The sequence below is a fragment of the Chiloscyllium plagiosum genome, unplaced genomic scaffold, assembly GCF_037043375.1.
Source record: "Chiloscyllium plagiosum isolate Xiang-an unplaced genomic scaffold, Cpla_swu_hap1 HiC_scaffold_2, whole genome shotgun sequence".
Classification (NCBI taxonomy): Eukaryota; Metazoa; Chordata; class Chondrichthyes; order Orectolobiformes; family Hemiscylliidae; genus Chiloscyllium; species Chiloscyllium plagiosum.
Window position 1 is genome coordinate 116,939,572 of NW_028270140.1, and position 27,456 is coordinate 116,967,027.

Below are 27,456 nucleotides of genomic sequence, written 5' to 3' on the forward strand. Positions count from 1 at the left end.
AAAAATGGAATTTCTCTTGTGATTATTATGTCATCTAACCCGAAAAGGTCTCAACAGTCAAATCGATTTTTAAATTACAACCTTTGTAACAAACCTCACAACGACTCTACTGTTTCTATGGCCAGCATTTCTATGTCCTTGATCCTTTAAGGATTCACAGATCCCTCTTAAATTGAATGGATTCAATTCCACCACAGTCTCTGCTTTGTTAGCATCCCAGCTGTTGGTAATACTGAACAAATGATTCCAGTGAAGCCTGGCTTGATGGACCATAAATTTTATTTTTGCAATTTAGTTATTGAGGTGATCAGTCGTTGAACAGGGATGACCTTATATAGGTTTACAAAATTATGATGAGAATGGATAGGATAAATAGACAAAGTCTTTTCTCTGGGATCGGGGAGTCCAGAACTAGAGGGCATAAGTTTAGGGTGAGAGAGGAAAAATATAAAGAGACCTAAGGGGCAACTTTTTCACGTAGAGGGTGGTACGTGTATGGAATGAGCTGCCAGAGGAAGTGGTGGAGGCTGGAACTATTGCAACATTTCAGAGGCATTTGGATGGGTATATGAATAGGAAGGGTTAGGAGGGATATGGGCCGGGTGCTGGCAGGTGGGAGTGGATTGGGTTGGGATATCTGGATGGCATGGACGAGTTGGACCGAAGGGTCTGTTTCCATGCTGTACATCTCTATGACTCTATGTTCACAGGAAGCTGCCATTGTACTTCTTCCAACAGAACAAAAGTTCATGGCACAAAAGAAAATTAAAACAAAAGAGCTTTATATAAGATAATTTCAAATTATCTTATCAGAAATAGCGAAATGTAAGATTCAACTCTTTTTCACAGCAACATTCTGTTTAGACAATCAACATCCAGATGATTACCCTCATCTTCACAATAAAATTTCTTAATCATTTGACAAAATCACAAATGTTTCCTTTTAGTAACTTTCTGCCAATTCACCAGATATGATTCTCTCCATGTCTCTCTAGGTTAATGAATTTTCTAAACCTTTAAGTACTTTGAAGTGCTAAAACAATTTAAGACTGCTTTTCAGCTCTGATAGCCTGGAAACTGCCAGAACTAAAAAATATCCTGCTGCGAGAATTGATCTTTTCTTCTGGTCCCTGATCATTAAAAACTCACATCAACAATAAGCAGCAAATATCTTAGCAGGTGGCCTGTTAGTCGTGGAGCTTAAATCAAATGCTTTCTCAAAAAGGCTGTATTTAGCTCACTCGGCTAAATCGTTTTCTGTGCCTTTTAAAAGAACAGATCAGACCTTCACAACACAGGAAAAAAAAACATTTATCTCTATTTTAGAATCCAAGTTCCCAATTAATAATATAGATTCCATCACATAACATTATCAGTCATCATCTAAAATTTTGAGAATAAAGTAAATTCCTAAAATATCACATTCTAACAAGGTTAAATGTAAACAAGCCTGAGCAATGACAAAATATTACAATATTCAACTTTCTAGGCAGCCCAAACCACTGATCTTTCACATTCACTTTTCTGAATATGCTGTGTATGCTCTTATTTTATACTGTCTGCAACAACATACTAGCCTACAAAGTTAATAAACGGGTAAAACAACTGAAGAATAGCAGAGGATGTTTGAAGAAACACTTAACACATTACAAAACAAGTATATATGAGAGGCAAGAACTCCATTCACAGAGAAATAGCCATGAACAATTAGAGAGAGAAGGAACAATATAAAACAACAAAATGTTTACAAAAATGCAAAAAAAAAGATCCTGATGAATGGGAAAGATACAAGGGCCAGCAAAGGGCCACAAAACAGCTTAGAAGCGCTACTATAAGGGATTATGAATGGAAATTTGCCAAGGTCACTAAAATCAATAAGAATAAATGTTATAGTTACATAAAGGGAAAGCAGATAGTCAGGAGCAATATGTTGGGAATGGCGATGGATGTTACTTATATGGACTTCCAGAAGGTATTTGATAAAATCCTCATAAGAGAGTGTTAACTAAGGTAGAAACCCATGGAATAAAGGGTAAGATCCTGACCTAGGAGAAAATAAGGACCGCAGATCCTGGAGATCACAGTCGAAAGGTGTGGGGCTGGAAAGCACAGCCGGTCAGGCAGCATCTGAGGAGCAGGAAAGTCGATGTTTCGAGCATGATTCCTGATGAAGAGCTTATGCTCAAAATGTCGACTCTCCTGCCCCTCGGACTAGCTGTGCTTTTCCAGCACCATACTTTTCGACTAACTTACTGACCTGGCAGGGAAATTGGTTGAATAGCAGGTGACAGAAAGTAGGGATAATGAGTAGGTACTCAAATTGACAAGATGTGACCAGTGGTATCCCATAAGAATATGTCTTACAGCCTCAATTACTCACTTTTATTCCCAATTATTTACTAATGACTTGGATAATGGCATGGAAAGTCAAATACACAAATTTGCTGATGACAAAGTAAGGTGGCAGTTAGAGACTGCAAACGATAGCATAGAATTACAAAGGGATATTGATCTGGGCAAAACTGTGATAGATGGAGTTCAATGCAAGTGAGCATGAAGTTATCCATTTTGAATCTTAAAAGGCTAGATCATTGTATTTTCCAGATGATATAAAGTTAAATACAATGGATATCCAAACACATGTAAGGGTTCAGGTGCACAGATCATAGAATACCACAAACAGATACAGAAAGTAATCAAGAAGGCTAGTGGAATGTTGGCTATTATTTCGAGAGCACTGAAAGCAGAAGTTACTGTGTAGTTATATAAAATACTGATTTATCTGGGCACTACGTCTTAGGAAGGATACATTAGCCTTGGAGGGAGTACAGCATAGGTTTACAAGAAAGATACCTGGACTTCAGGAGTTAAATTATATGGGGACATTTTACAAATTAGGCCTGTTTTCTGTAGAATTGAGAATATTAATGGGGTTACCTTATCAAAGTCTTCAAGATATTAATAGGAATAAATAGGCCAAATAAAGATAACCTATTTCCACTGGTTTGGGATTCTGTAACTAAGGGACATATTAGGAAGCACTTCAACACACAAAAGGTGATTTGGAACTCTCTTCCATAAATGGCAGTGAATGCAGGATCCGTTGTTAATAAAAAAAATTATCACAAAGATAAAATTAAGTGAAAGTATTACAGGGTATGGACCAAAGGAAAGGAAATGGAGTTAGGCCATGTTCAGCTTTGATACCACTGAATGGTGGATCGGGTTCGCGGGGTTAAATGGCCTACTCATGTTCATATGTTCCAAACTTGTTTCTTCATTGATTAAATTCAATTTCTCAGCCTGTGGTACTTAATGATATTTTGCTTTACAATTAAGTCTCAACACAACATCAAAAAGTCACAGGTAGACATGGTAGTGAAGAAGGCATTTGGTACACTTGCCTTTATTGGTCACTGCACTGAGTATAGGAGTTAGGAGTTCATGTTGCAGCTATACAGTACATTGGTTAGGCCACTTTTGGAAAACTTCAAAGGGTTCAGAAAAGATTTACAAGAATTTTAAGGATTGGAGAGTTCAAGCTGTAGGGAGAGGCTGAATACATTGGGGCCATTTTCTTTGAAGTGTCAGCGGCTGGGTGACCTTACAGAAATTTGTAAGATCATGAGAGATATGGATAGGGTGAATAGTCAAGGTCTTTTCCCCAGGGTAGGGCTGTCAGAGGCTTAAGATGAGAGGGGAAAGATTTAAAAGGGACCAAAGGGGCGGTACATCCATGACCCTGAATGAAGTACACGGCACTGCCAAAGCATTTTAGTTATAGAATCATAAGGATGTACAGCATAGAAACAGACCCTTCGGTTCAATTCATCCATGTCGACCAGTTATCCTAACCTAATCTAGTCCCATTGCCACTACTCGATCCATAAACCCTTCCTATCTATATACCCATTCAGATGCCTTTTAAATGTTCTAATTGTACCAGCCTCCACCATTTCCTTTGGTAACTCCTTCAATACATGCACCACCCACTGTGTGAAAACTATGCCCCTTAGGTCCCCTTTAAATATTTCCCCTCTCAACATAAACCTATGTCTTCTAGTTCTGGACTCCCGACCCCAGGGAAAATACCTTGTCTCTTTTATAAACCTCTATAAGGTCACCCCTCAGCTTCCGAGACTACAGGGAAAACAGCCCCAGCCTGTGCAGCCTCTCCCTGTAGCTCAAATCCTCCAACCCTGGCAACATCCTTGTAAATCTTTTCTGGACTCTTTCAAGTTTCACCAACATCCTTCTGATAGGAGGAAACCAGAATTGCACACAATATTCCAAAAGTGGCCTAACCAATGTCCTGAATAGCCACAACATGACCTCCCAACTCCTGTACTCAATGCTCTGACCAATAAAGGAAAGCATACCAAAAGCCTTTTTCACAATCCTATTCTACCTGTCACTCCACCTCCAAGGAATGATGGACCTGCACTCCAAGGTCTCTTTGTTCAGCAACACTTCCCAGGACCTTACCATTAAGTGTATAAGAACTGCTCTGATTTGTCTTTCCAAAATGCAGCACATCACACTTATCTAAACCAAACTCCATCTGCCACTCGTCAGCGCATTGGCCCATCTGCTCTAAGGCACTAGCTAATTGTTTTGAAAGAGCAAGAAATAAAAGGGGGCAAGTAAATTTGGCAAGTTAGAAATAGCTCAATACAGCATGTCAAAATAGCAGAATTGTCATTGTTGCTAGGCCAAAAAAATCTCTAGTGACATGTGGCACATCCCTATAGAGATAGAGTGCACTGCCTTGAATCTTGATTTGCTTGTCAACATACTATTTCCCATTTGAATCAAGGTCAAGGTACTGAATGGTTGTTTTGTAATGAACACTGATGCTATTGATCACACACAAAAAAAATCCTTACCAGTCACATCCATCCAAACTACTTTTTCAACAAAAGATGAGTTAAGACCATAAGACATAGGAGCGGAAGTAAGGCTATTCGGCCCATCGAGTCCACTCCGCCATTCAATCATGGCTGATGGGCATTTCAACTCCACTTACCCGCAATCTCCCTGTAGCCTTTAATTCCTTGTGACATCAAGAATTTATCAATTTCTGCTTTGAAGACATTTAGCGTCCCAGCCTCCACTGCACTCTGTGGCAATGAATAACACAGGCCCACCACTCTCTGGCTGAAGAAATGTCTCCGCATTTCTGTTCTGAATTTATCCCTTCTAATTCTAAGGCTGTGTCCATGGGTCCTAGTCTCTCTGCTCATTCCTGAAGAAGGGCCTGTGCCCGAAACGTCGAATCTCCTGTTCCCTGGATGCTGCCTGACCTGCTGTGCTGTTCCAGCAATAAAGTTTCAACTTTGATCTCCAGCATCTGCAGACCTCACTTTGTCCTAGTCTCCTCGCCTAACGGAAGCAATTTCCTAGCGTCCACCCTCTCCAAGCCATGTATTATCTTGTAAGTTTCTATTAGATCTCCCCTTAATCTTCTAAACTCCAATGAATACAATCCCAGGATCCTTAGCCGTTCCTCATATGTTAGACCTACCATTCCAGGGATCATCCATGTGAATCTCCGCTGGACACACTCCAGTGCCAGTATGTCCTTCCTGAGGTGTGGGGACCAAAACTGGACACAGTACTCCAAATGGGGCCTAACCAGAGCTTTATTAAGTCTCAGTAGCACAACAGTGCTTTTACATTCCAACCCTCTTGAGATAATTGACAACATTGTATTTGCTTTCTTAATCACGGACTCAACCTTTAGAGAATCCTCAACTAGCACTCCCAGATCCCTCTGTACTTTGGCTCGGGGTGTACGTGGAACCGCGTGTGGCGAGCGGGCTCGCCGTGCTCCCGGTGGGTCTGTCGACTGGGGTGTACTGTCCTCAGTGCGCCCCAACCGCGTCCTGCCGCCGAGTCGGGTCGAGCCACGCCGAGCTGGCGCCAGAGGTCTGCGGCGATGTCGGTAACCCACCCGACCCGTCTTGAAACACGGACCAAGGAGTCTAACACGTGCGCGAGTCAATGGGCCATTTCCGAAACCCCATGGAGAATTTTCTCACTGTTTGTATGCTTGTATTCTTTTTTCCAAAGTGCAAGACCTAGCATTTGCTCACATTGAATTCCATCAGCCATTTCCTGGACCACTCTTCCAAACTGTCTAGATCCTTCTGCAGCCTCCCCACTTCCTCAGTACTACCTGCCTGTCCACCTAACTTTGTATCATCGGCAAACTTCGCTAGAATGCCCCCAGTCTCTTCATAGTTAACCCTATGTTTATCTAATAAATGTGATGGAAATACAACTGCTTTAATTTGTTGTATGGAAAAATTTCAAAATTAAGCATTTAAGGGTAAATGTAAAATATGTTGGAAGAGTTGCTTAAAAAAAACTAAAGTAAAACAAAATTTTCTTTAGTTGCCAGTAATAAATGCCTAATTGAGAAAGGTCTGAGATTAGATTCTGACATCAAATAATACATTAGGGGATACTGGGAAGGAACATTTAGTGAAACAGTGATCTCAGACTCTCCTGGGACATTTTTGCAATGCCATTTTGCACAAGTGTTTCTTGATATAATTGGTTTTAAGACTATTTCAGTTCAGTTGACTTTCAATAAACACAAAATAGAAAGAACATTGATGGAATGAGTACCTTAAATTTGTTGAGGTAATCTGTAAGTTTTGATTTCTCATTTTCATCATCTTCGTCATCTTCAAATGCAGCATCTTGTTTTGTTTCCTGTGATTCATCTGTTGCCATGGATTCACTGGTCTCAGATGCTGCCATCTCCAATATGGTTGCCATGGCATCCACCTGTAGAAAATGAGCAGCAATCTCCAGTGATTTCACCAGCTAATAAATCAGCATTTGTGGCTGGTGTTTTGGAGACTATGCTCCAGTGCCCTGATTTACTATGACTCCTTAGTTAACCAGGAACCTACGATCATTTTTAAGTTCAGCTTTAATTATGTCAACAACAGTCATGGAGTACATGTACAGTCTGTTTCATTTTGCAACGTACATGTTAAATTTCATCTCTCAATATTCTGCCCACTTAGATATCTTAAACTGGTTCTCATTGAGCTAATTGTTCTGGTCCCACTAATCTCCAGATTGGTTTTTTTGAATCCAGATCATTAATATGAATTAGAAACAACAAAATTCTCTTGGTATTGAGAATAGAAACAGAATATTTAAAGCCTTGGAGATCATCGTATGACCCATCATGTCGATTCTGCCTGATCCCACTTCCCAGCTCTTGGTCTATTGCTTTGTAGGTTATGGCATTGCAAGTACTTATCAAGGAATTTTTAAAATAAAACAGTCAGCTTTATCACCTCAACCACACTTTATGTATGAGTTCCAGACCCCGTCACCCTCTGGGCCAAACGTCTTCTTGACAGGTCTCCCAATCTTTGTTATTTCCTTTAAATCTCTATCCTTTTGATTAACCTCTCTGCAAAATATACACACTGTTTCAGCCTCCCCATAACTTTACGCAATTTCCCTTGAGCTTCCTGTTCCAAAAGAAAACAACCGTGGTCTCTCCAAAACAACAAAAAAAAAACCAAGTGCTAGAAGGACTGAGTGGAGAGAGAAACAGAGTTAATGTTGCAGGTACATTGTCAGCAGTCTTTTGCATGCATGAAAATGCCATGGAGTAAGACTCATGAGACTGTATTTTGGAAAGAACTGAAAAGCATTTTGTCAGGCTGCAAAAATACATTAGCAAAACAAAACACGCAAGAATGTGAGAAGTAGGAGTAGGAGGAGGCCTGCTCAACTCCACTTTCCTACCTGCGCTCCATATTCCTTGATCCTCTGAAAGATTGCCCTTTACCAGCCTTCATTATATCCTTTGATGGACGATGCACAACATATGAACATAAGAAAAAGGAACAAGGAACTAGAATAGGCCATTCACTGCTTATAGCCTACTGTACTATTCAACAAGATAATGGCTAGCCTGATATTAAACTCAACTCCACATTCGTCAATACTCCCGATATCTTTCAACCCTCTGCGATAAATAGCTCCAAAGACTCTCAATCCTGTGAATGAAGAAACTTCTATTTATCTCAGTCCGAATTGATCAATCCCTTAACTTGTACCCCCATGTTGCAGATTTCCCAACCAAGGGAAAGAGCCTGAGTGCTCCCCTTCAGAGAGTTGTATGTTTCAATAAGATCGCCACTCATTCTTCTATTGTATTGCAGACAGTTTAAGGTCAATGCACAATGTATAGAAACCCTCCCATCACTGAAACAAATCCAATGAATATATGTTGGGCTGCCTCCAAGACAAGTGTATCCTCCCTTAAATATGGAAACGAAACCTACATATAGTATTTCGGGTGTTATCTCTCTCTTTCTGGACTCATGAGCTCTAAGATTGCTAATAAGTCCATTTGCTCTAGTTGGCAGATGGACATACAAGGCTTATGGTACTTGAAGAGTTGTATAAATGGGTAGTTTGGCATTTTGCTCTCTTCATCCAATGCCTTGACTTTGCCACTGCATGTTTCCCACAAAGTCTCTCAATGTATTTGTTACCTTTCTGGATAAATATTCTCAATTTTGGTCAGTCACAAGCTAGGACTCCTATGAATCATCCCATGACCTTGTGATGCTTTGAAGACACTCAAAGTATTTCCTCTGAGTTCAAGAGTCTCCTACTACAACTGAGTCCCAGGTAGAGCAGTAGCTTTGGCAATCTGGCAAAATTGTTTATTCTTGTCCTCAAATCCTTTGCACTGAACACCGACATGTTTCTTGCTTTCCTAATTGTCTGCCGTACCTGCAGGCTAACTTTCTGAATTCAGCTCACCACTACATTCTTATGGGCAACTAGGAATGGTCAATAAATGCTTGTTTAGCCAGTGGTGCCAACATCCCATGAGTGAATTCAAAAAACCTTCAATTCCACACTAGTCACTTTGAAAATGAACGCTTGCAAGTTCCATGCATTTTAAAGAAAGTTGTGCTCTTCTATCCTGAATTTTTAAAATTCACTTCGAGGACGTGGGTACTGCTGGCTGGTCAGCATTTGTCTGTCCCTAGTTGCCCTTAGGAGGGTGGTGGTGGTGAGCTGCCTTCTTGAACTGCTACGGTCCATATGCTGTAGGCTGACCCACATTTTCGTTAGGGAGGGAATTCCAGGATTTTGACAGCAAGAGTGAAGGAACAGCAATACATTTCCAAGTCAGGATGGTGAGTAACTTAGAGAGGAACTTGCAGATGGTGGTGTTCCCATGCATCAGCTACCTTTGAGCTCCTCGTTAGAAATAGTCATGGGTTTAGGAAGTCCTGTCTAAGGATCTCTGGTGAACTTCTGCAGCGCTGAAACACTGCTGCTACTGAGCCTCGGCGGTGGAGGTAGTGGATGTTTGTTGAGTTAGGCTGCTTTCTGCTGGATGGTGTCAAGCTTCTTGGGTGTTGTTGGAGCTACATTCATCCAGGCAAGTGGGGCAGTCAGGAGATGAGTTACTTGCCATGTATTCCTAGCCTCTGATCTGCTTTTGCATTCATTGTGCTTATGTGGCAAGTCCAGCTGAGTTTCTGGTCAATGGTAACCCTTAGGATGTTGATTATGGGGGATTCAATGATGGTAACACCACTGAATGTCAAGGGGCTTTGGTTATATCGTCTCTTACTGCCTGACACTTGTGCAGTGCAAATGCTGCTTGCCACTTGTCAGCTCAAGTCTACATATTGCCCAGATCTTGCTGCATTCAAACTTGGACTGTTTCAGTATCTGACGAGTCATGAATAGTGCTGAACACTGTGCAATCATCAGCAAACATTTCACTTCTGACCACTTACTACCAAAGTGAATAACTACAGACTTCCCCACATTATACACCCATTTGCCACCAATGGTGATTTATCAACTTTAAGTAGCCAGTTTATTTAATCCCTCCTCTTTATAAATCTTTAGCCATTCAGTGTCTCAAATGCCTTTGTTTTAACCATAACTTGGAGAAATCTTCATCATAATTAAAGATCTATGCAAAGCACTCATGTAGTGTTCCAGTATGTTCCTTCTTCGCTACATACAGACCTTTTAAGGTCTGTAATTAGCTCAGTACTCACTTTACTCTTCCTCTCCTTACTTTACATGTCCATGGAAGATTTTTTGATTCACGTTTATGTTAACTGCCAGGTTCTTCTAATCCTGTGCCTTTGCTTCACCTCCTTCTATGTTTCACCTTGGTCGCTTCCAGTTTTGAAAAGGATGTCGCTGGATCATTAAGCCAGAGACCTAGATAAAGCTCTGTGGAACTGGGCTTGAATTGCATCACAGTAGATGGACAATACTAAATTTTTTTTTAAAATCTAGAACTGATTGCCAAACCCTGTCTATGATCTACAAGGCATAAGTCAGGAGTCTGATGGAACATTTCCCACTTCGCTGCAAAACTGTTACTCCAACATCACCCAAGAAGCTTGACACTATCCATGAAAAAGCAGCCTTATTTGAATGCGCTACATACACAAACATTCACTCCCTCCATTACTGTTGAACGATAATAACAGTGATGACAGCATGTACTATCTACAAAATGCACTCCAATAACTCAGTAAAGGTTCTTAATAGCACGTTCCAAATCCGTTACCACTTCTGACTACTGCCACCTAGAAGGACAACAGCATCAGATACATGGGAACATCCCCACTTGCAAGATCCCCTCTAAGCTACTCACCATCCTAACTTAGAAATATGTTGCTGTTTCTTCACTGTTGCCAGGTCAAAATCCTGGAACTCCATCCTTGAACGTGGATCTACCTACAACAAATGGACTGTGGCTGTTCAAGCAGGCAGCTCATCTACACCTTCTCAAGGTAAATAAATGGTCGTCCAGCCAATGGACCTAAGAAGTTCTTACATTTTTGACTGCAAAATTCAAACACAAAGTTATAAGCATCAAAAATAGCACACCACACCATGTTATAACTTATTCTGATTATTCCACAATTCCCATTGCCAGGATCAAACCTCCAAAGTCAATATTTTGTGCGCAAATGGGAAACTCAGGAATATAAGGTGATAATTAAGTCCTACAAACCTGCTTCCCAACTCAATATGATCACAAATGATTTGCATCTTAACTTCACCTACCACCTTGCTTTCTTAACACCTTGACTAGCATGTATCTTTCAGTTTCGGTATTTAATTTTAACACCAACCTAAACTCCAAAGATTTTGGACTAGATTGCCCCTGCTCTTTGCATGAAAATTAATCTGTTTAGCAAATGTGTACAATCTGTTTCATGTGACAGACTTGCCAATACTATCATCTTGTGTCTGTTTGAAAGATGCTCAGAAAAAAAGAAGCAGAGTGCGAAATAACTCTTAATCTATTCCTTACCATTACTACCTGCAAGATGCAAGTAGCACAATTCAAAGAACTTAGCGTGCTGCAGCTTTACATCGTAGGAAATAAAAGTCTGTAGACACTTTCAAATTTGCTTAAAATGAGTCAAGAAAATACTTCACTTCAAAACAGGGTGAAAGCAGATAGAATAACAGGATAGCTCATTGGCCCAAAATCAAACCAAGAAGCAATGTCTGGCAAGAACACAGAATGAATCCACAAGAGTACTTCACCAGTGTCAATCAATATGATAAGGGCTTCCCTTCAATAAATGTCACTCTGTGTAACTACAATGTCATGATGACATTTTTGTTATGTGCTAAGCATAAGATTCTCTGTCACCAATCTAAGCTTCATTTCCAAGATGTATGGTGGGATAGGTGTTTAAATGAGGAGCTCTTTATTCACCTCCTTTGTTAATTTTCAAGCTCCAATCATTTCTAAAGAAAGGAATAATTCCAGGTTTCAAGTTAGTTTGCCGCAGGAGCTGGAATTATAATCACGAAACTTACAAGTCTTGCCAGGCGTTAATTTGCACAGGACCATGGAAGACTTTCCAGAGATACATAAAGGACTATCCATTTGTAAAATTAATCAGTATTTTCATTTATTACAAAGAGATATGAAACATAACAGTTCACTTTAAAAGTAATTCATTAGATTTTGGAGTCAGCAGCAATCCAACTGCACCACTGCTCAACTCTTAGGAAGTTGCCCAAAGATTGAGTAATTGCTGTGGTTTGATTCTTTCCTTTCCTGACATCAGTTTAATTCTGGCACCTAGTCAAGGGGATCGCTTCATTGCAGCAGGCAATCACAGTGAAGTAATTAATCACAACAACCAGGAAGTTAAAAGCATTTAATTACCCTTTACTTCTGATTTATGTTCTCAAACCCCCAAATTAATAATTATGCTTGGATTTAGATAGAAGCTCAAATATTAAATTAAACCAAAATGTGGAACTTTTAAGAATTATAATGAATAAATCTGACCGTCTGCAGATACAAAAGTAACTGATGGAAAGCATAAAATGAGAGCACAAAGGGCAAATTAAATACTTGGTAGGCTGGTTTGGAAAAATAGTATTAATAACAGTCCAATCGCAAACAAAAGGGAAGAAAGTAGGCTAAGATGTGACCATTTAGCATTACAGGTGAAGGAAAACAAAAAATAAAACAGGAGGGAGAAATAAAAAAAAGGACTGAGGTTACATACTTCTAAACACAAAGAATGAAAGAAGGTTGGAATGTTCTTCTGTGAATTGTTGATTTTACATCCGAGTTTGATTGATGTTTGGTAACTGAGGGTATTAAGGCTATGGTAAAAAGGCCACCAAATGAAGTCAGGCTGGAGACCAACTATGATTGAACTAAAACGCAAAAGAAGCTTGAGTAGCTAAATAAAGTCCTCAGCCTGCATTCTTGATGCAAGTAAAACAGTAAAGCTAAACCAAGATTTAGCTAGCACAAATTAATCTTTCAATAGACAATATGTGCATGAGTAGGCCATTCTGCCCTTCGAGCCTGCACCACCATTCAATATGATCATGGCTGATCATCCTTAATCAGTATCCTGTTCCTGCCTTATCTCCATAACCCTTGATTCCACAATCCTTGAGAGCTCATCCAACTCTTTCTTAAATGAATCCAGAGACTGGACTTCCACTGCCCTCTGGGGCAGAGCATTCCACACAGCCACCACTCTGGGTGAAGAAGTTTCTCCTCATCTCTGTCCTAAGTGGTCTACCCCGTATTTTTAAGTTGTGTCCTCTGGTTCGGCACTCACCCATCAGCGGAAACATGTTTCCTGCCTCCAGATTGTCCAATCCTTTAATGATCTTATATGTTTCAATCAGATCCCCTCTCAGTCTTCTAAACTCAAGGGTATACAAGCACAGTCGCTCCAGTCTTTCAGTGTAAGGTAATCCCGCCATTCCAGGAATTGACCTCGTGAACCTACGCTGCACTCCCTCAATAGCCAGAATGTCTTTCCTCAAAGTTGGAGACCACAACTGCACACAGTACTCCAGGTGCGGTCTCACCAGGGCCCTGTACAGCTGCAGAAGAGCCTCTTTGCTTCAATACTCAATCCCTCTTGTTACAAAGGCCAGCATGCTATTAGCCTTCTTCACTAACTGCTGCACCTGCATGCTTACCTTCATTGACTGGTGTACAAGAACACCCAGATCTCTCTGTACTGCCCTTTACCTAAATTGATTCCATTTAGATAGTAATCTGCCTTCCTGTTCTTGCCACCAAAGTGGATAACCATAAATTTATCCACATTAAACTGCATCTGACCACTCACCTAACTTGTCCAGGTCACCCTGTAATCTCCTAACATCCTCATCACATTTCACCCTGCCACCCAGCTTTGTATCATCAGCAAATTTGCTCATGTTATTACTAATACTATCTTCTATATCATTAATATATATTGTAAAAAGCTGCCGCCCCAGCACTGATCCCTGCGGTACCCCACTGGTCATTGCCTACCATTCCAAAATGGAGCCGTTTATCACTACTCTTTGTTTCCTATCAGCCAACCAACTTTCAATCCAAGTTAGTACTTTGCCCCCAATACCATGCACCCTAATTTTGCTCACTAACATCCTATATGGGACTTTATCAAAAGCTTTCTGAAAGTCCAGGTACACTACATCTACTGGATCTCCCTCGTCCATCTTCAGAGTTACATCCTCAAAGAATTCCAGAAGATTAGTCAAGCATGATTTCCCCTTCATAAATCCATGCTGACTCTGACCTATCCTGTTACTACTATCCAGATGTGTCGTAATTTCATCCTTTATAATAGACTCCAGCATCTTTCCCACCACTGAGGTCAGACTAACTGGTCTATAATTTCCTGCTTTCTCTCTCCCACCTTTCTTAAAAAGTGGTATAACATTAGCCACCCTCCAATCCGCAGGAACTGATCCCGAATCTATCGAACTCTGGCAAATAATCACCTTTGCATCCACGATTTCTCGAGCTACCTCTTCAGTACCCTGGGATGTAGACCATCAGCCCCCACGGACTTATCAACCTTCAGACCTAACAGTCTCTCCAACACCAATTCCTGGCAAATATAAATTCCCTTCAGTTCAGGTCCTTCAGCCACTGTTACCTCAGGGAGATTGCTTGTGTCTTCCCCAGTGAACACAGATCTGAAGTACCAATTCAATTCTTCTGCCATTTCTTTGTTCCCCGTAATATATTCCCCTGTTTCTGTCTTCAAGGGCCCAATTTTAGTCTTAACCATTTTTTTGCCTTTCACATACCTAAAAAAACTTTTACTATCCTCCTTTATATTATCGGCCAGTTTACCTTCATACCTTATTTTTTCTCTGCGTATTTCCTTCTTAGTAACCCTCGGTTGTTCTTTAAAAGCTTCCCAGTCCTCCATTTTCCCACTTATCTTTGCTATGTTATACTTTTTCTCTTTTAACTTTATCTGTTTCTTTACTTCCCTCATCAGCCACGGCCGCCCATGCCTCCTCCTAGGATCTTTCTTCCTTTTTGGAATGAACTGATCCTGCAACTTCTGCATTATACACAGAAATATCCGCCATTGTTCCTCCACTGTCATCCTTGCTAAGGTATTGCATCATTGAACTTTGGCCAGGTCCTCCCTCATAGCTCCATAGTTCCCTTTATTCAACTGAAAAATTGTCACTTCCGATTGTACCCTCTCCCTCTCAAATTGCAGATTGAAGCTTATTGTATTATGGTCACTACTTCCCAATGGCTCCTTCACTTCGAGGTCCCTGACCAATTCTGGTTCGTTGCACAATGCCAGATCCAGAATTGCCTTCTCCCTGGTCGGCTCCAGCACCAGCTGTTCTAAGAATCCATCTCGGAGGCACTCCACAAAGTCTCTTTCTTGAGGTCCAATACCATCCTGATTCTCCCAGTCTACCTGCATGTTGAAATCCCCCATAACAACTGTAGTAACATCTTTGCGACAGGCCAATTTCAGCTCCTGATTTAACTTACATCCGACTTCCAGACTACTGTTTGGGCGCCTGTAGATAACTCCCAAGAGGGTCTTTTTACCCTTAGTATTTCTCAGCTCTATCCACACTGACTCTACATCCCCTGATTCTAGGTCAGGGACTGAATATCATCCCTTACCAACATGGCCACCCCACCCCCTCTGCCCGTCAGTCTGTCCTTACGATAGCACGTGTAGCCTTGAATATTCATTTCCCAGGCCCTGTCCACTTGAAGCCACGTCTCAGTTGTCCCCACAATATCGTATCTGCCAATTTCCAAAAGAGCCTCAAGCTCATCCATCTTATTTCTAATGCTTCGTGCATTCATTATAATATTTTTAATTTGTTATTGTCCTCACCCTTCCCATCAACTCCTATTTTACTCAACCTTACAGCCTTTCCTTACACAATTACACGGTACAAGGCCAAGACTGAATGAACTGCAGACACAAATTCAGTTTGGAAGGTATGTAATGGAACCATTGCTGAGACATGATTGCAAGATAGTCAAGTCTGGGAATTGAATATACCAGTTGCAGGAAAGGCAGAGAAAATGGTAGAGGGAAGGAGTAGCCTTTGTGATTAAGGATGAAACCATAGACGATAGGTGAAAAGTATTAAAAGAGTCAAACAGATAGTGGAGATTTCATGGATGAGGGTAATGCTGCCAGTGTGGTGTACATGGATTTCCAAAAGACATTTGATACAATGCCGCAGAGCAGATATATGAGCAAAGTTAGACCACATTGAATAAACAGAATAGTAGCAATGTGGACACATAATTGGTTGAGTGAAAAGAAAGAGTAAAAATTCAGGGACTTTTTTTTGGTGTGGCGGATGGTTTGTGGTGGAGTTCTCCAGGGTGGTATTGGGACTTTTTCTCTCACTTTCATAATATATTAATGACCTTAAAACTCTTGCACAGAGGACAATCCTCAATCCTGCAGATGATACAAAACACGGTACACTGTGAGGAGGACACTGCAGAACCCCTACATTGTCAATTTGGTGGAGTGGGCAGTGAGGTGGCCATTGAACTTCAATGTGTAGAAGAATGAGGTGATGTGTTCGGTAGGAAAGAAATAGAGAGACAGTATGAAATAAATAATCCTACTCTGAAGGCTTTGCAGGAGCAGAGTGACCTGGATGTAGTCACTAAAGTTGGCAGGACTGGTGAAGAGAGCATTCAATGAAGTTAATGAATGATATCTGACGGCTTTCTGATGAAGGGCTTCTGCCCAAAATGTTGATTTTCCTGCTCCCCGGATGCTGTCTCAGGCCTCTGTGCTTTTCGAGCACCAATCTAATCTTTCTTAATAGGGGTAACAAGTACAAGAGCAGAGAGGTTATACTGAACTTATACAAGACTCTTGTTTGTCCTCAGCTTGAGTACATGTACAGTTCTGGGTGTCACACTTTGGAAAGGATATAAACATGTTGGAGAGTGCAGGTCCGGGGATGACAAATATCAGTTATGAAGACAGACTGGGGCTTTGTTCTACAAGTGGAGAAGGCTAAGAGGAGATTTCAAAGAAGTTTTCAAAATCATGTTCGGCCTGGACAGAGTTAATTGGAAGAAATAGTTCCTGCTTATAAAAGGATCAAGAATGAGAATGTGTGCATCTAAAGTAAATTGCAAAAGAAGCAAACACCATGTGAAGAAAAAGCTTTGTCAAACAGCGAGTAGCTTGGATCTACTGCCTAGAATTGTGGTGACCCCAGGTTCAATTGAGGCATTCAATATGCAAAGTTACTGTGACTAGAGCAGGAGAATGTCACAAAGTCATAATGCTTCAATGCTTCACAATGGTTCAGTGCCAGGCTTCAGCCATTTACCTTCATGACTTAGAGAAAGGAAGTTGAATAATGCACCTCAGGTTTACTGACAATATAAAGCTCATTGGGACAGTTAACTGTAAGAAGGACATAAAGAGGCTACAAATGGATTTAGTCAACATTTCAGGCATAAGCCCTTCATTAGGAACGTGGAGGGGGAAAGGGGATGTGAGAAAGGGGGTGGGAGGGGAGTAGGTTGGCAGTGTGGCTGGGGGAAAAGTAAGTGAGATTTAAACAGGTTAAGTGAAGTAATGAACAATAGGAGGCAGGTGGCATACAGTATGGTAAGATGTGTCATTATTCACTCTTTAAGAGAAAAGTTGAACTTTTTTTAATGGTAAGAAACTTTTCAATTTTTATGGTCATAAAGAATTGGGTATTCTCACTCAAGAAACACAAAATGCATGTGACACACCGTAAGCTAGAAAGAGTGGCATAACAGAATAACCATAATAAATGTTCCAACTGTTTGATGCAATATAAAGTACAAAAGCAAAGAAGTTATAAATGAATCTTTATAAGATATTGGTTTAGCCTCAACTGAAAATTCTGCACACTGCACTTGAGGAAGGATGTGATGCCTTCAGAGAGACTTCATCAAAGTTTCACATGAGTAGTTTCAAAGGATGAGGAATTTTAGTTACAAGGCTAGGTTGGATTGCTCTTAGAGAAGATAAAATAGAGAGGAAATTTGATAGAGATGTTCAAAATCACAAGGACTCTGGCTGAGTAGAGCAACATTGTTCATATTGGCAGAGGTGTTGAGACCGAGAGGACACATATTTAAAGGTGATTTGTAAGAGAACAAAAGGCTAGGAGAATTTTAATTGCAGCAAGTAATTCATTGGAATGATGGAAACTTACTCATTCATGGCTTTAAAATAAAACTGGATAAGCACCTGAAGTTAGAAAATATCTTACAGAGCTACAGGGAAAAGATAGCAGTGGAGCTAGTTGAATTATTCTTGTAATCCATTCTAGGATTTAATGTACATTAGGCAATTAGGAAGGTAAATGACATGTTGGTATTTACAGCAAATGGGTTGGAGTACAAAACAGAGAAGATACAGGTTTATGAGACCACACCTGTATACTGTGTGCAGTTAAGCACTCTTATCCAAGGAAAGATACATTTGTTTTGGGGAAGTACAGTGAAGGTTCATTAGATAATTCCTGGGATGAGGAAATTTAGAGACTATTTTCTGCAATTTAGGAAAATCAGAAGTAATTTCATTCAATACCAATTGCTTTCTGGGGAGGTTGACAGGGTAGACACAGAGATTGTTCCCTGGCTGGACAGCCTAGAAATGGGAGTTAATAATCTATGATTGTAATAATTTAAGATTGAAATGAACCGAAATTTCAGCAGTGTTATGAATTCATAGAATCCCTACAGTATGGAAGCAGGCTATTCGGCCCAACAAGTCCACACTGACTCTCTGAAGAGCATCCAAACACTTTATTCTACTGTGTCCATTGCTCTTGATGTGGTCTCCTCTACTTTGGTGAGGCAGGATGCCAATTCACAGAATGTTTCAGGGAACATCTCTGGGACACACGCACCAAACAACCCTGCCTCTTTGTCACTGACCACTTCAACTCCCCCACCCACTCCACCAAGGACACGCAAGTCCTGGGCTTCCACCACTGCCAAATCAAAGACACCTGACGCCTGGAGGAAGAATACCTCATTTTCCGCTTTGTGACCCTCCAACCTCACCGAATCAACATCAATTTCACCAGTTTCCACGTCTCCCCTTCCGTATCTCAACCCAGATCCAACTCTCCAACTCAGCACCGCCCTCTTGAACTATCCAACCTATCCACCTTCCTTCCCACCTATCCGCTCCACCCTCCCCCTCTGACCTATCACCATCACCCCCCAACTGCATCTACCTATTGCCTTCTTAGCTACCTTCCCCCCAAACCTCCTATTTATCTCTCAGATCCCTTCCTCAACCCACATTCCTGATGAAGGGCTTATACCCGAAACATCGAGTCTCCTGCTCCTCAGATGCTGCCTGACTTGCTGTGCTTTTCCAGCGCCACACTTTTCGACCGAGGTACCTGGCTCTGTTAGGCAGCAGTGCTAACCACTGTGCCGCTCCAGTGGAATTCTGTATCCCAGAGTACTGTACTTGTTCAGCGTCCTGTACATTCAAGATTGAGGCAGATTGTTGAGCTATAGGGCAATCAAGCGAAACTGGGATCAGGCAGGCAAGTGTATTAGATTGCTGATCAGCCATGATTACATTGAATAATGGAACAGTCTCTGGAGGCTAAAGGACGTATTCCAGTTCCTCTGTTCAATTTGCAGTCACAGCTCATTCAACAAGGTATAATATTTTCAAGGGATATTTTTTATGGTGATGGTCGGGGTGGCTCAACAGTATAACAACATTTTAATTCTGAGAACATGCAGCCTTCAGAAGTTGTCCTGTTTCAGCAAAGTATAAATGGAAAATGATGACTTGCATCACTGCCACTGCAAATTTCAGGTTATTTTTTACAATACAGTACTACAAATATTGTTGGACTATACTACCCACACCACTTGAAAATACATAATAAACAACATTTTAGTTAAAAGTGATTACTTATTTAGTGACTAGCTTTATAAATCAAGCATCAATTCATCCAATAGTTAAGTCTAATATTTTAGAGCAGTGCATCCTATTGCCATGACCAAAAACATAACAAACACTTCCCTGAATCTGCTAAAGGATCTGAGGATACTAACAGCAACAGACAGCTTGTTGGCAATTAAATTAGATGGTCAATTTCCAGCATCATGTGGGTTACTGCTCAGCAATTACCCTCAGGCATAATGCAATCTTAGCAGTGATGATGTGGTGTCAAAGAGGAAGATATTCTATCCTTTGCTGAAAATGTGTTTCATTGTCAAAATAGCTTTCAAAAATTGTTCAATTAATTCATCACATTCTGTTTGGAGAAGATACACAGATTAAAAATCAATAGAGTCCATTAAAATGCATTGCTCTGCAAGGGGTCCAGAAATGAAAATAGCTCCCGATTCGAGGACAGAGTTCCTGGATTGACTGACTGCATGTCAACGAATGGTTTTGTCCGTATTGTGACTGCTGCTGACCAAATTATTACACAAAGGCAGGGCAATCAAGTCAAACAGGAAGAACAGCTATTGCACAATGTTTAAGCAATGTTTATGCTCCAGACCTGCATACCATTCTGAACTTAAAGAAGGAATACGATTTATATGAATGAAAATATTTGAAATTAACTAAATGAAATTTTGATGCCCGAGACAGGACAGAGAATGATGACTATAAAAATAATTGTATGTGTCACGTTCTCCCATTTGTGCAAGTGGATCAGCTCCACAGTCTATTTCATGCTCTTAAAAGGGAGATCAAAATATATTAAAAATATTTCACATTTTGCCTTTGAACTAGATATTTTGGCATACTAAACACAGTCAATTATATCATTCGCCTTTTACAGTACTGCAGCATGTCCGAGTACCAGGGATCATTGATTGATACAGGCTCCATTCCATATTCCATTCAAGAGCTAAATGAAAAGGAAAGGGCTTGAGTTGCCACAATTCACACTCACCTGTGCCCTTAAAGTGAACAATGAGTATCAATGAGAGTGGATACAGGAAGCCGGAATGCAACACATGAGGTTTATAAGCAGAGTGAATTTAATAGAAAGTAGCATCCCCTTTTAGCAAAGCGGAATTCAAATGAAAAAATATGCTATTTCATTATTACTTACCGTTTCTTTGCAAAGCTTTATTTCATTTGGTGCTGTCACTGTATTCTCCATCACATTTAGTGCGCGATTAAAGTATCCTGGGATCCACATGAGGGGCATGTTGGTGTAAACAGCACGGATCCCCTTGGCTAGTTCAATTTTTCCTGTTAATGATGATCCACAATTTCAGAAAATTAACAATGTATATAGGATCTAAAGCAGTACAAACATCCTGCAGTTTTGAATATCCAGGGGTATTCAGTTTTTAGAAAGGATGGACAAAAAGGAAAAGGAGGTGGGGTAGCATTGCTGGTTAAAAAAACCATTAATGCAATAATGATGAAGGACATTAGCTCTTGTGAAGTGGAATCTGAAGAGGTGGAGTTTAGGTTTTGTGCAGTGAGAAAGGAATATTTGACGATCTAGTTACTCGAGGCCCCTTGAGGAAGATTAAGCATAATATGAGTGAGTTCTTCTGTAAGGTGGAGAATGAGGTAGATGATTGTGAGACTAGAGTCCGGAATCTAAGTAAAAGAAATTATGATGTTATGAGGCATGAGCTAGCTATATTTGCAAACATTACTTAAAGGAATGATAGTGGGTATACAATGGCAAACATTTAAAGAGCACGTGGAGGAACTGCAGTAACTGTGGCACAAAATTATAATGGTAAAGATGGTCCGACCATGTTCATCAAGGATTGGGAGCACATTAGATTTCAGCAAAGGAGGGTGAAAACATTGATTCAGAGGGGTGAAATACAGTACGAATAAGCTTGTATGGAACATACAAACTGATAAAAGCTTCAATCAGTGCGTGAAGAAAAAAAATTCAGTGAAAACAAACACAGGTTCCTTGTAGTCAGAAATAGGGAAAGTTATAATGGGGAGCAAAGAAATGACAGACAAGTTAAATTCATATTTTGGTTCTGTCTTCATAAAGGATGACATAAATACAGTCCAAAACATGTTGGAGAGTGCAGGGTCGAATGAAAGGGAGGGAATGAATGAAATGAGTACCAGTAAGGAAATTATGTTGGGAAATGGATGGGTTTAAAGGCTGATAAATCCCCAGGGCCCAATAGTTCACATCTCAGAGTATATATTTGCCCTACAAATAGTGGATACATTGGTGGGTCATTGTTCAAGATTCTATTAACTCTGAAAGAGCTTCCATGGATTGCAGGGTAGCTAATGTAACCCCACTATTTAAAAACAGAGGTACAGAAAAAACAGGGAATTACAGACAGGTTAGTCTGACATCATTGAGTTAGCATGCATTCACAAAAGGGAAATCATGCTTGACAGAGAACTGGAATTTTTTTAAGATGTGAATAAAAGGGAGGAGGCAGTAGATGTGATTTACTTGGACTTTCAGAAGGTTTTTGATAATGTCTAACGTAAGAGATTAGCATATAAAATTAAAGTGCATAGAATTGTGGGTAGCGTTCTGATATGATAGAGAACTGAGTGGCTGACAGAAAGAAAAGAATAGGTAATAAACAGGTCTTTTTTCCAAGTGGCAGGCAGTGAATAGAGGGGCACTGCAAAAGCTGGTGCTTAGACCCCAGCTGTTCACAATATTTATGAATAATTTAGATGAGGGAACTAAATATAAAATCTCCAAGTTTGCAGATGACATAAAGCTGTGTGGGAAGGTGAACTGTGAGTAGGATGCAGACTTGGACAGAGACACTGATAGTGAAGCTAAGAACCCATGGGATCCAAGGAAATTTTGTTAACTGGATCCAGAAACGTGAGTGGCAGGAAGCAGTGACTGATAGTTATGGGGTGATTTTCCGATTAGGAATCTGTGCCCACTGGGAATGTAGGAGGGTTCATCAGTTAGTTCAGAAATAATACAAAAATTGGTAGGGAGGCAAATAGTGAGGATGATAGCCCTAGGTTACAAGAGGATATAGACAGGCTGGTCTGACCGGCTGATCTGACCGGCTGATCGGTGACAAATTGAATTCAATCTAGATAAATATGAGGTGGTGCACTTGGGCAGGTCAGACTGGGCAAGGGAATACATGACGAACGGTAGGACCTTGGGAAGCAGTGAGAATCAGAGGGACCTTGGTGTGCAAATCCACCAGCCCACTGAGTTATAGGGACAGGTGAATAAAGTGGTTAAGACACATGTAGGAAACTTGCTGTTATCAGCTGAGGCACAGAGTTTAAGAGCAGGGAGATTATTCTGGAACTGTATTGTGTGCAGTTTTGGAATCCACAGTATTGGTGGGACGTGATTGAACTGGAGAAAGTGCAGAGGAGATTTACCAGGACGTTGCTTGGGCTGGAGTGTTTCAGTTATGGAAAGAGATCGGATGGACTGAGATTATTTTCCTTAGAGCAGAGAAAACAGAGGGAGGACCTGATTGGGATGTATAAAATTAGGAGGGGCATAGACAGGGTTGATAGAAGAAACCTTTCTCCTTCATTGAGGGGTCAATGACTGGGAAGTGGCAGGAGTGTTGGAGAGGACATTAGGAAAATGTTCTTCACCCTGAGGGTGGTGAGAACCTGGAACTCACTGCCTGTAAGGGTGACAGAGCCAGACATCATCATTAACATTTAAGAAATAATTGAATGCAGACTTATGATGCACACAAGGCATACAAGACTGTGGACCCAGCCCTGGAAAATGGGATTACAATAGTTGGGTAGTTGTTTTTGACTGGCACAGACTCAATGGGTGAAGGATCTTATTCTGTGCTGTAAACCTCCATGACTCTATGCGTCAGTGTGATTTTGACAAGTTGAGTGAGTGGGCAAATGCATAGCAGATGGAGTATAACGTGAATAAAATAAAGTTAGCCCATTTCAGTATAACAAAACAGTAAATCAGATTATTATCTGAAGAGATTTGGAAAGCGGAGGTGCAATGAGACCTGGGTGTCCTTGTACACCAATCACTTAAAATACGCATGCAGGTGCAGCAGATGGTGAAGATGGCAATGTTATATTAGCTTTCATGGTGAAAGGATTCAAATACAGGAGCAGGAATGACTTGCTGCAATTGTACAGGCCTTAATAAAACCACAAGTTGGAGTACAATGCACAGTTTTGGTCTCCTTATCTGAGGAAGGCTACAGAGGGAGTGCAATGAAGGTTTACCAGACCAATTCCTAAGATGGCAGGACTGACATTTGAAGAGACTACATTCATTGGAGTTAAGAGGAGTGATTTCATATGAATCTATAATATTCTAACTGGATTAGACAGGGTAAATGCAGGAAGGATGGTTCCGATAACTGGTGAGTCCAATACTAGATGTCGAAGTTTCAAGATATGGGGTAGACTACTTAGCACTCAGCTAAAGAGAAATCTCTTCACTGAGACAGAGACGAGCCTGTGGAATTCTCTGCCTCATAAAGTGGTCGAGACCAAAACATTGAATGTTTTTAATAAAGGAGTTAGATATAGTTTTTAGGGTTAAAGGAATCAAAGGACATGGGGAGAAAGTGGGTACAAGGTACTGAGTTGGATGATCAGCCATGGTCATATTGAATAGCAGAGCAGGCTCAAAGATCTGAATGGACTACACCTATTTTCTATGCTTCTACATATACCTAAGTAAAATGGCACATTAGATATATTGAAGAAAACAGTTGTTGTAAACACACCAAGAAATGCATGTCCCAGAAGCTGAGAGCTAAATCCAACAGTATTGTTCTGCTTCAGTCCAACCAAGAGCAATGCTGCACCCAGATTCCTCTCATCTTCCCACTAAAAAAAAACAGCAGATTGTACACAAATAAGGACAACTGATGAGATACATGTATTTGATCTGAAAATTGTACATCACACAACCAGATAGAAATCTATCAAGTAGCTATTAACCAAGATTTATTTTTTCAGATATAGATTTCATCTTTTGTGGTTTCTTCCTGCTTCCAATACCCTTCATTTCTCTTCAGCAAAAGATCTCAAGCTGAGTTTTTCAACAAACTGAGACCTAATTTCTTACACTTGCTGAGAGTGGAACAGCAGGGTATGGGATTAACAATTAGCTCTAATTATAGCATTTTCTCCACACAACATGTGGCATGCTCACCATGCTTTTCTGTTTTTGCAAGCGTTAGTAAATACACAATCAGACTAACTCATAAGGGTAAAAGTCAAAACTGCATACAAAATTATACACAGAAGCTGAAAAATGCAGAAGGAACGACAAAATAAAATAATTAGGCAAACCGACGCAAGATAAAAGAAATGGTCTGAAATCTTTGTAAATCTCGATAACAGCCTCTGATTGAAATCTTAGTAGGAATTTTGTGAGAAATTACTCCACAAAGCTTCTTTTAGTCACCCCATGTTATAAGCTGTGTAAAGTGGGTAAGTGAAAATAATGGGATTACTGTGAATTATATCATATGCACATTAATGTAAAGACAAGCCACTTAGCTGACAAATGGTTGTTGTTTGTCATGTGCTTTGAATTGAAATTGCAGACCTGCCAATATCCCAGATATCTCTGGAATGGCATGTTATACCACACTGGGTCATTGGTTAGACTGTACCGCAGCAAGCTTCATGATGAATCAAAGACTATATTTATGACACAGCCAAGAGCTGGCATCATAGGCCTGCCACATGGCACCATGAAAAGAGGAGGATAAGCCCCATAAATAGGGATGAGGCTGGAGACTGGTGGGGTGGGGACAGTCAGTGAGCTGTCTGTTATGAAATCTGCTGACATTAAATTTTAAAAGCTGATTCTAATCAGCACTTGTTAACACTAAAAAGTAATTTCTAGCATCTGCTCATCTCTTTTCCACAGACAGCTACAGCTTGGATTTCTAAAAGGTAGATTGCGTTTCACTAATTAAATTACATTCCTTGATGAAGTAACAGAAAGGTTTGGTGAGGGAATGTAGTGAATTTTGTCCACATGGATTTTAGTAAAGCATCTGACAAAGCACTATATTAAAAATGCTGGTTAACAAAGTTGAACCTTATGGAATAGAAATGTCAGAATCAGCTTGGATAAAAATTGGTTTGAGAACAGAAATGTAAGTGGCTGATTTTAGGATTGGAGCATTGTAGCTCGTAGTATTTACCATGGGTCGGTGCAAGGACCATTGCTTGCAAGTGACTTAAATTTTGCAAAACAGAATAAAATTTCTAATTTTGCTGATGATACCAAACTAGGACATGTGAAAACAGTGATGAGGATAAAAAGGACACAGGAAAATGGACAATACGTAGCAAATGGAACTTAACAGACATGAGTAGGGGGTGTATTTTGACAGATGCAATAATGGGAGGCAATACAGAATTATTAGTACAGTTCTACAAAGTACAAAAGATAGCTAGGCCTGGACAATGATGTGCATCATATTTGAAGGTGGCAAGGCATGTTGAGAGAGTGGTTAGTATACATTATTACACTTTTACATAGATATATTTTAATACAAGATTTATATTTTTTATACAAGTATACATTTTTAGGAGTAAAAACCTAAGCATAGAAATAAAAAGGTTTAAAGCCCAATTATTAAACTATAATGCAAAAAAAGAACTTTGGTCTTGGGAAGTGGTTCACATTTAAGGGAACCAAATAGGCTGTAAGAGTGGTGGAATTTTCAATTCACAATTTATTCACTGATGGTGACCTCCACAGGTGACAGCTGGAGGTTTAGGAACTGGGTGGGAACCAGTGGATTACAAGACTTCAAATAACAAAAAACAATCCATTTGAAATAGGCAGAGGAAGAAGAGGGAGAAAGACCAAATCAGCTTTTTTTAAAAAAAAAATAAGAGTACCTGTAAAGTTTTCATTAGGATTTCTCACACATATAAGGTCATAGAGTCATATAATTGCACATCCTGGAAATAGACCCTTCGGTCCAACTCGTCCATGCTGACCAGATATCCTAAATTAATCTAGTCCCATTTGCCAGCATTTGGCCCATATCTCTCTGAACCTTTCCCATTCATATATCCATCCAGATGCCTTTTAAATGTTGTAATTATACCAGCCTCCACCACTTCCTCTGGTAGCTCATTCTATACACACACCACCCTCTACGTGAAATGTTGCCCCTTAGATCCCTTTTAAATCTTTCCCCTCTCATCTTAAGCCAATGCCCTCCAGTTTTGGACTCCCCCCATCCCAGGGAAAAGACCTTGGCTATTCACCCTATCCATGCTTCTCATGATTTTACAAACCTCTATAAGGTCACTCCTCAACCTCTGACATTCAGGCCTGTTCAGCCTCTCCCTATAGCTCAAACCCTCCAACCCTGGCAACATCATTGTAAATCTTTTCTGAACCCTTTCAAGTTTCACAAAATCTTTCCTATAGCAGGGTGACCAGAATTGCATGCAGTTTTCCAAAAGTGGCCTAACCAAATTCCTGATGAAGGGCCTCTGCCCAAAACGTTGATTCTCCTGGTCCTCGGATGTTGCCTGACCTGCTGTGCTTTTCCAGCACCACACTCTCGACTCTGATCTCCAGCATCTGCAGCGCTCACTTTCGGCCAGCGTCCTGTACAGCTGCAAAATGACCTCCCAACTCCTATACTCA

General features: G+C 40.4%; 1 protein-coding gene across 2 annotated transcripts in view; it reads right to left on the bottom strand.

Annotated features, from left to right (window-relative positions):
- mrps27 (mitochondrial ribosomal protein S27) overlaps positions 1–27,456 on the bottom strand; it is a 100,805-nt gene that overhangs the window by 10,830 nt on the left and 62,519 nt on the right. For both annotated transcript variants that reach the window (XM_087999991.1, XM_087999993.1), the window contains exons 8-10: positions 24,551–24,653; positions 20,944–21,086; positions 6,634–6,795 (exon numbers count right to left, since the gene is read on the bottom strand). In XM_087999991.1, coding sequence (XP_087856117.1) covers positions 6,634–6,795; positions 20,944–21,086; positions 24,551–24,653 — 408 coding nt within the window. The remainder of the gene's footprint in view (positions 1–6,633; positions 6,796–20,943; positions 21,087–24,550; positions 24,654–27,456) is intronic.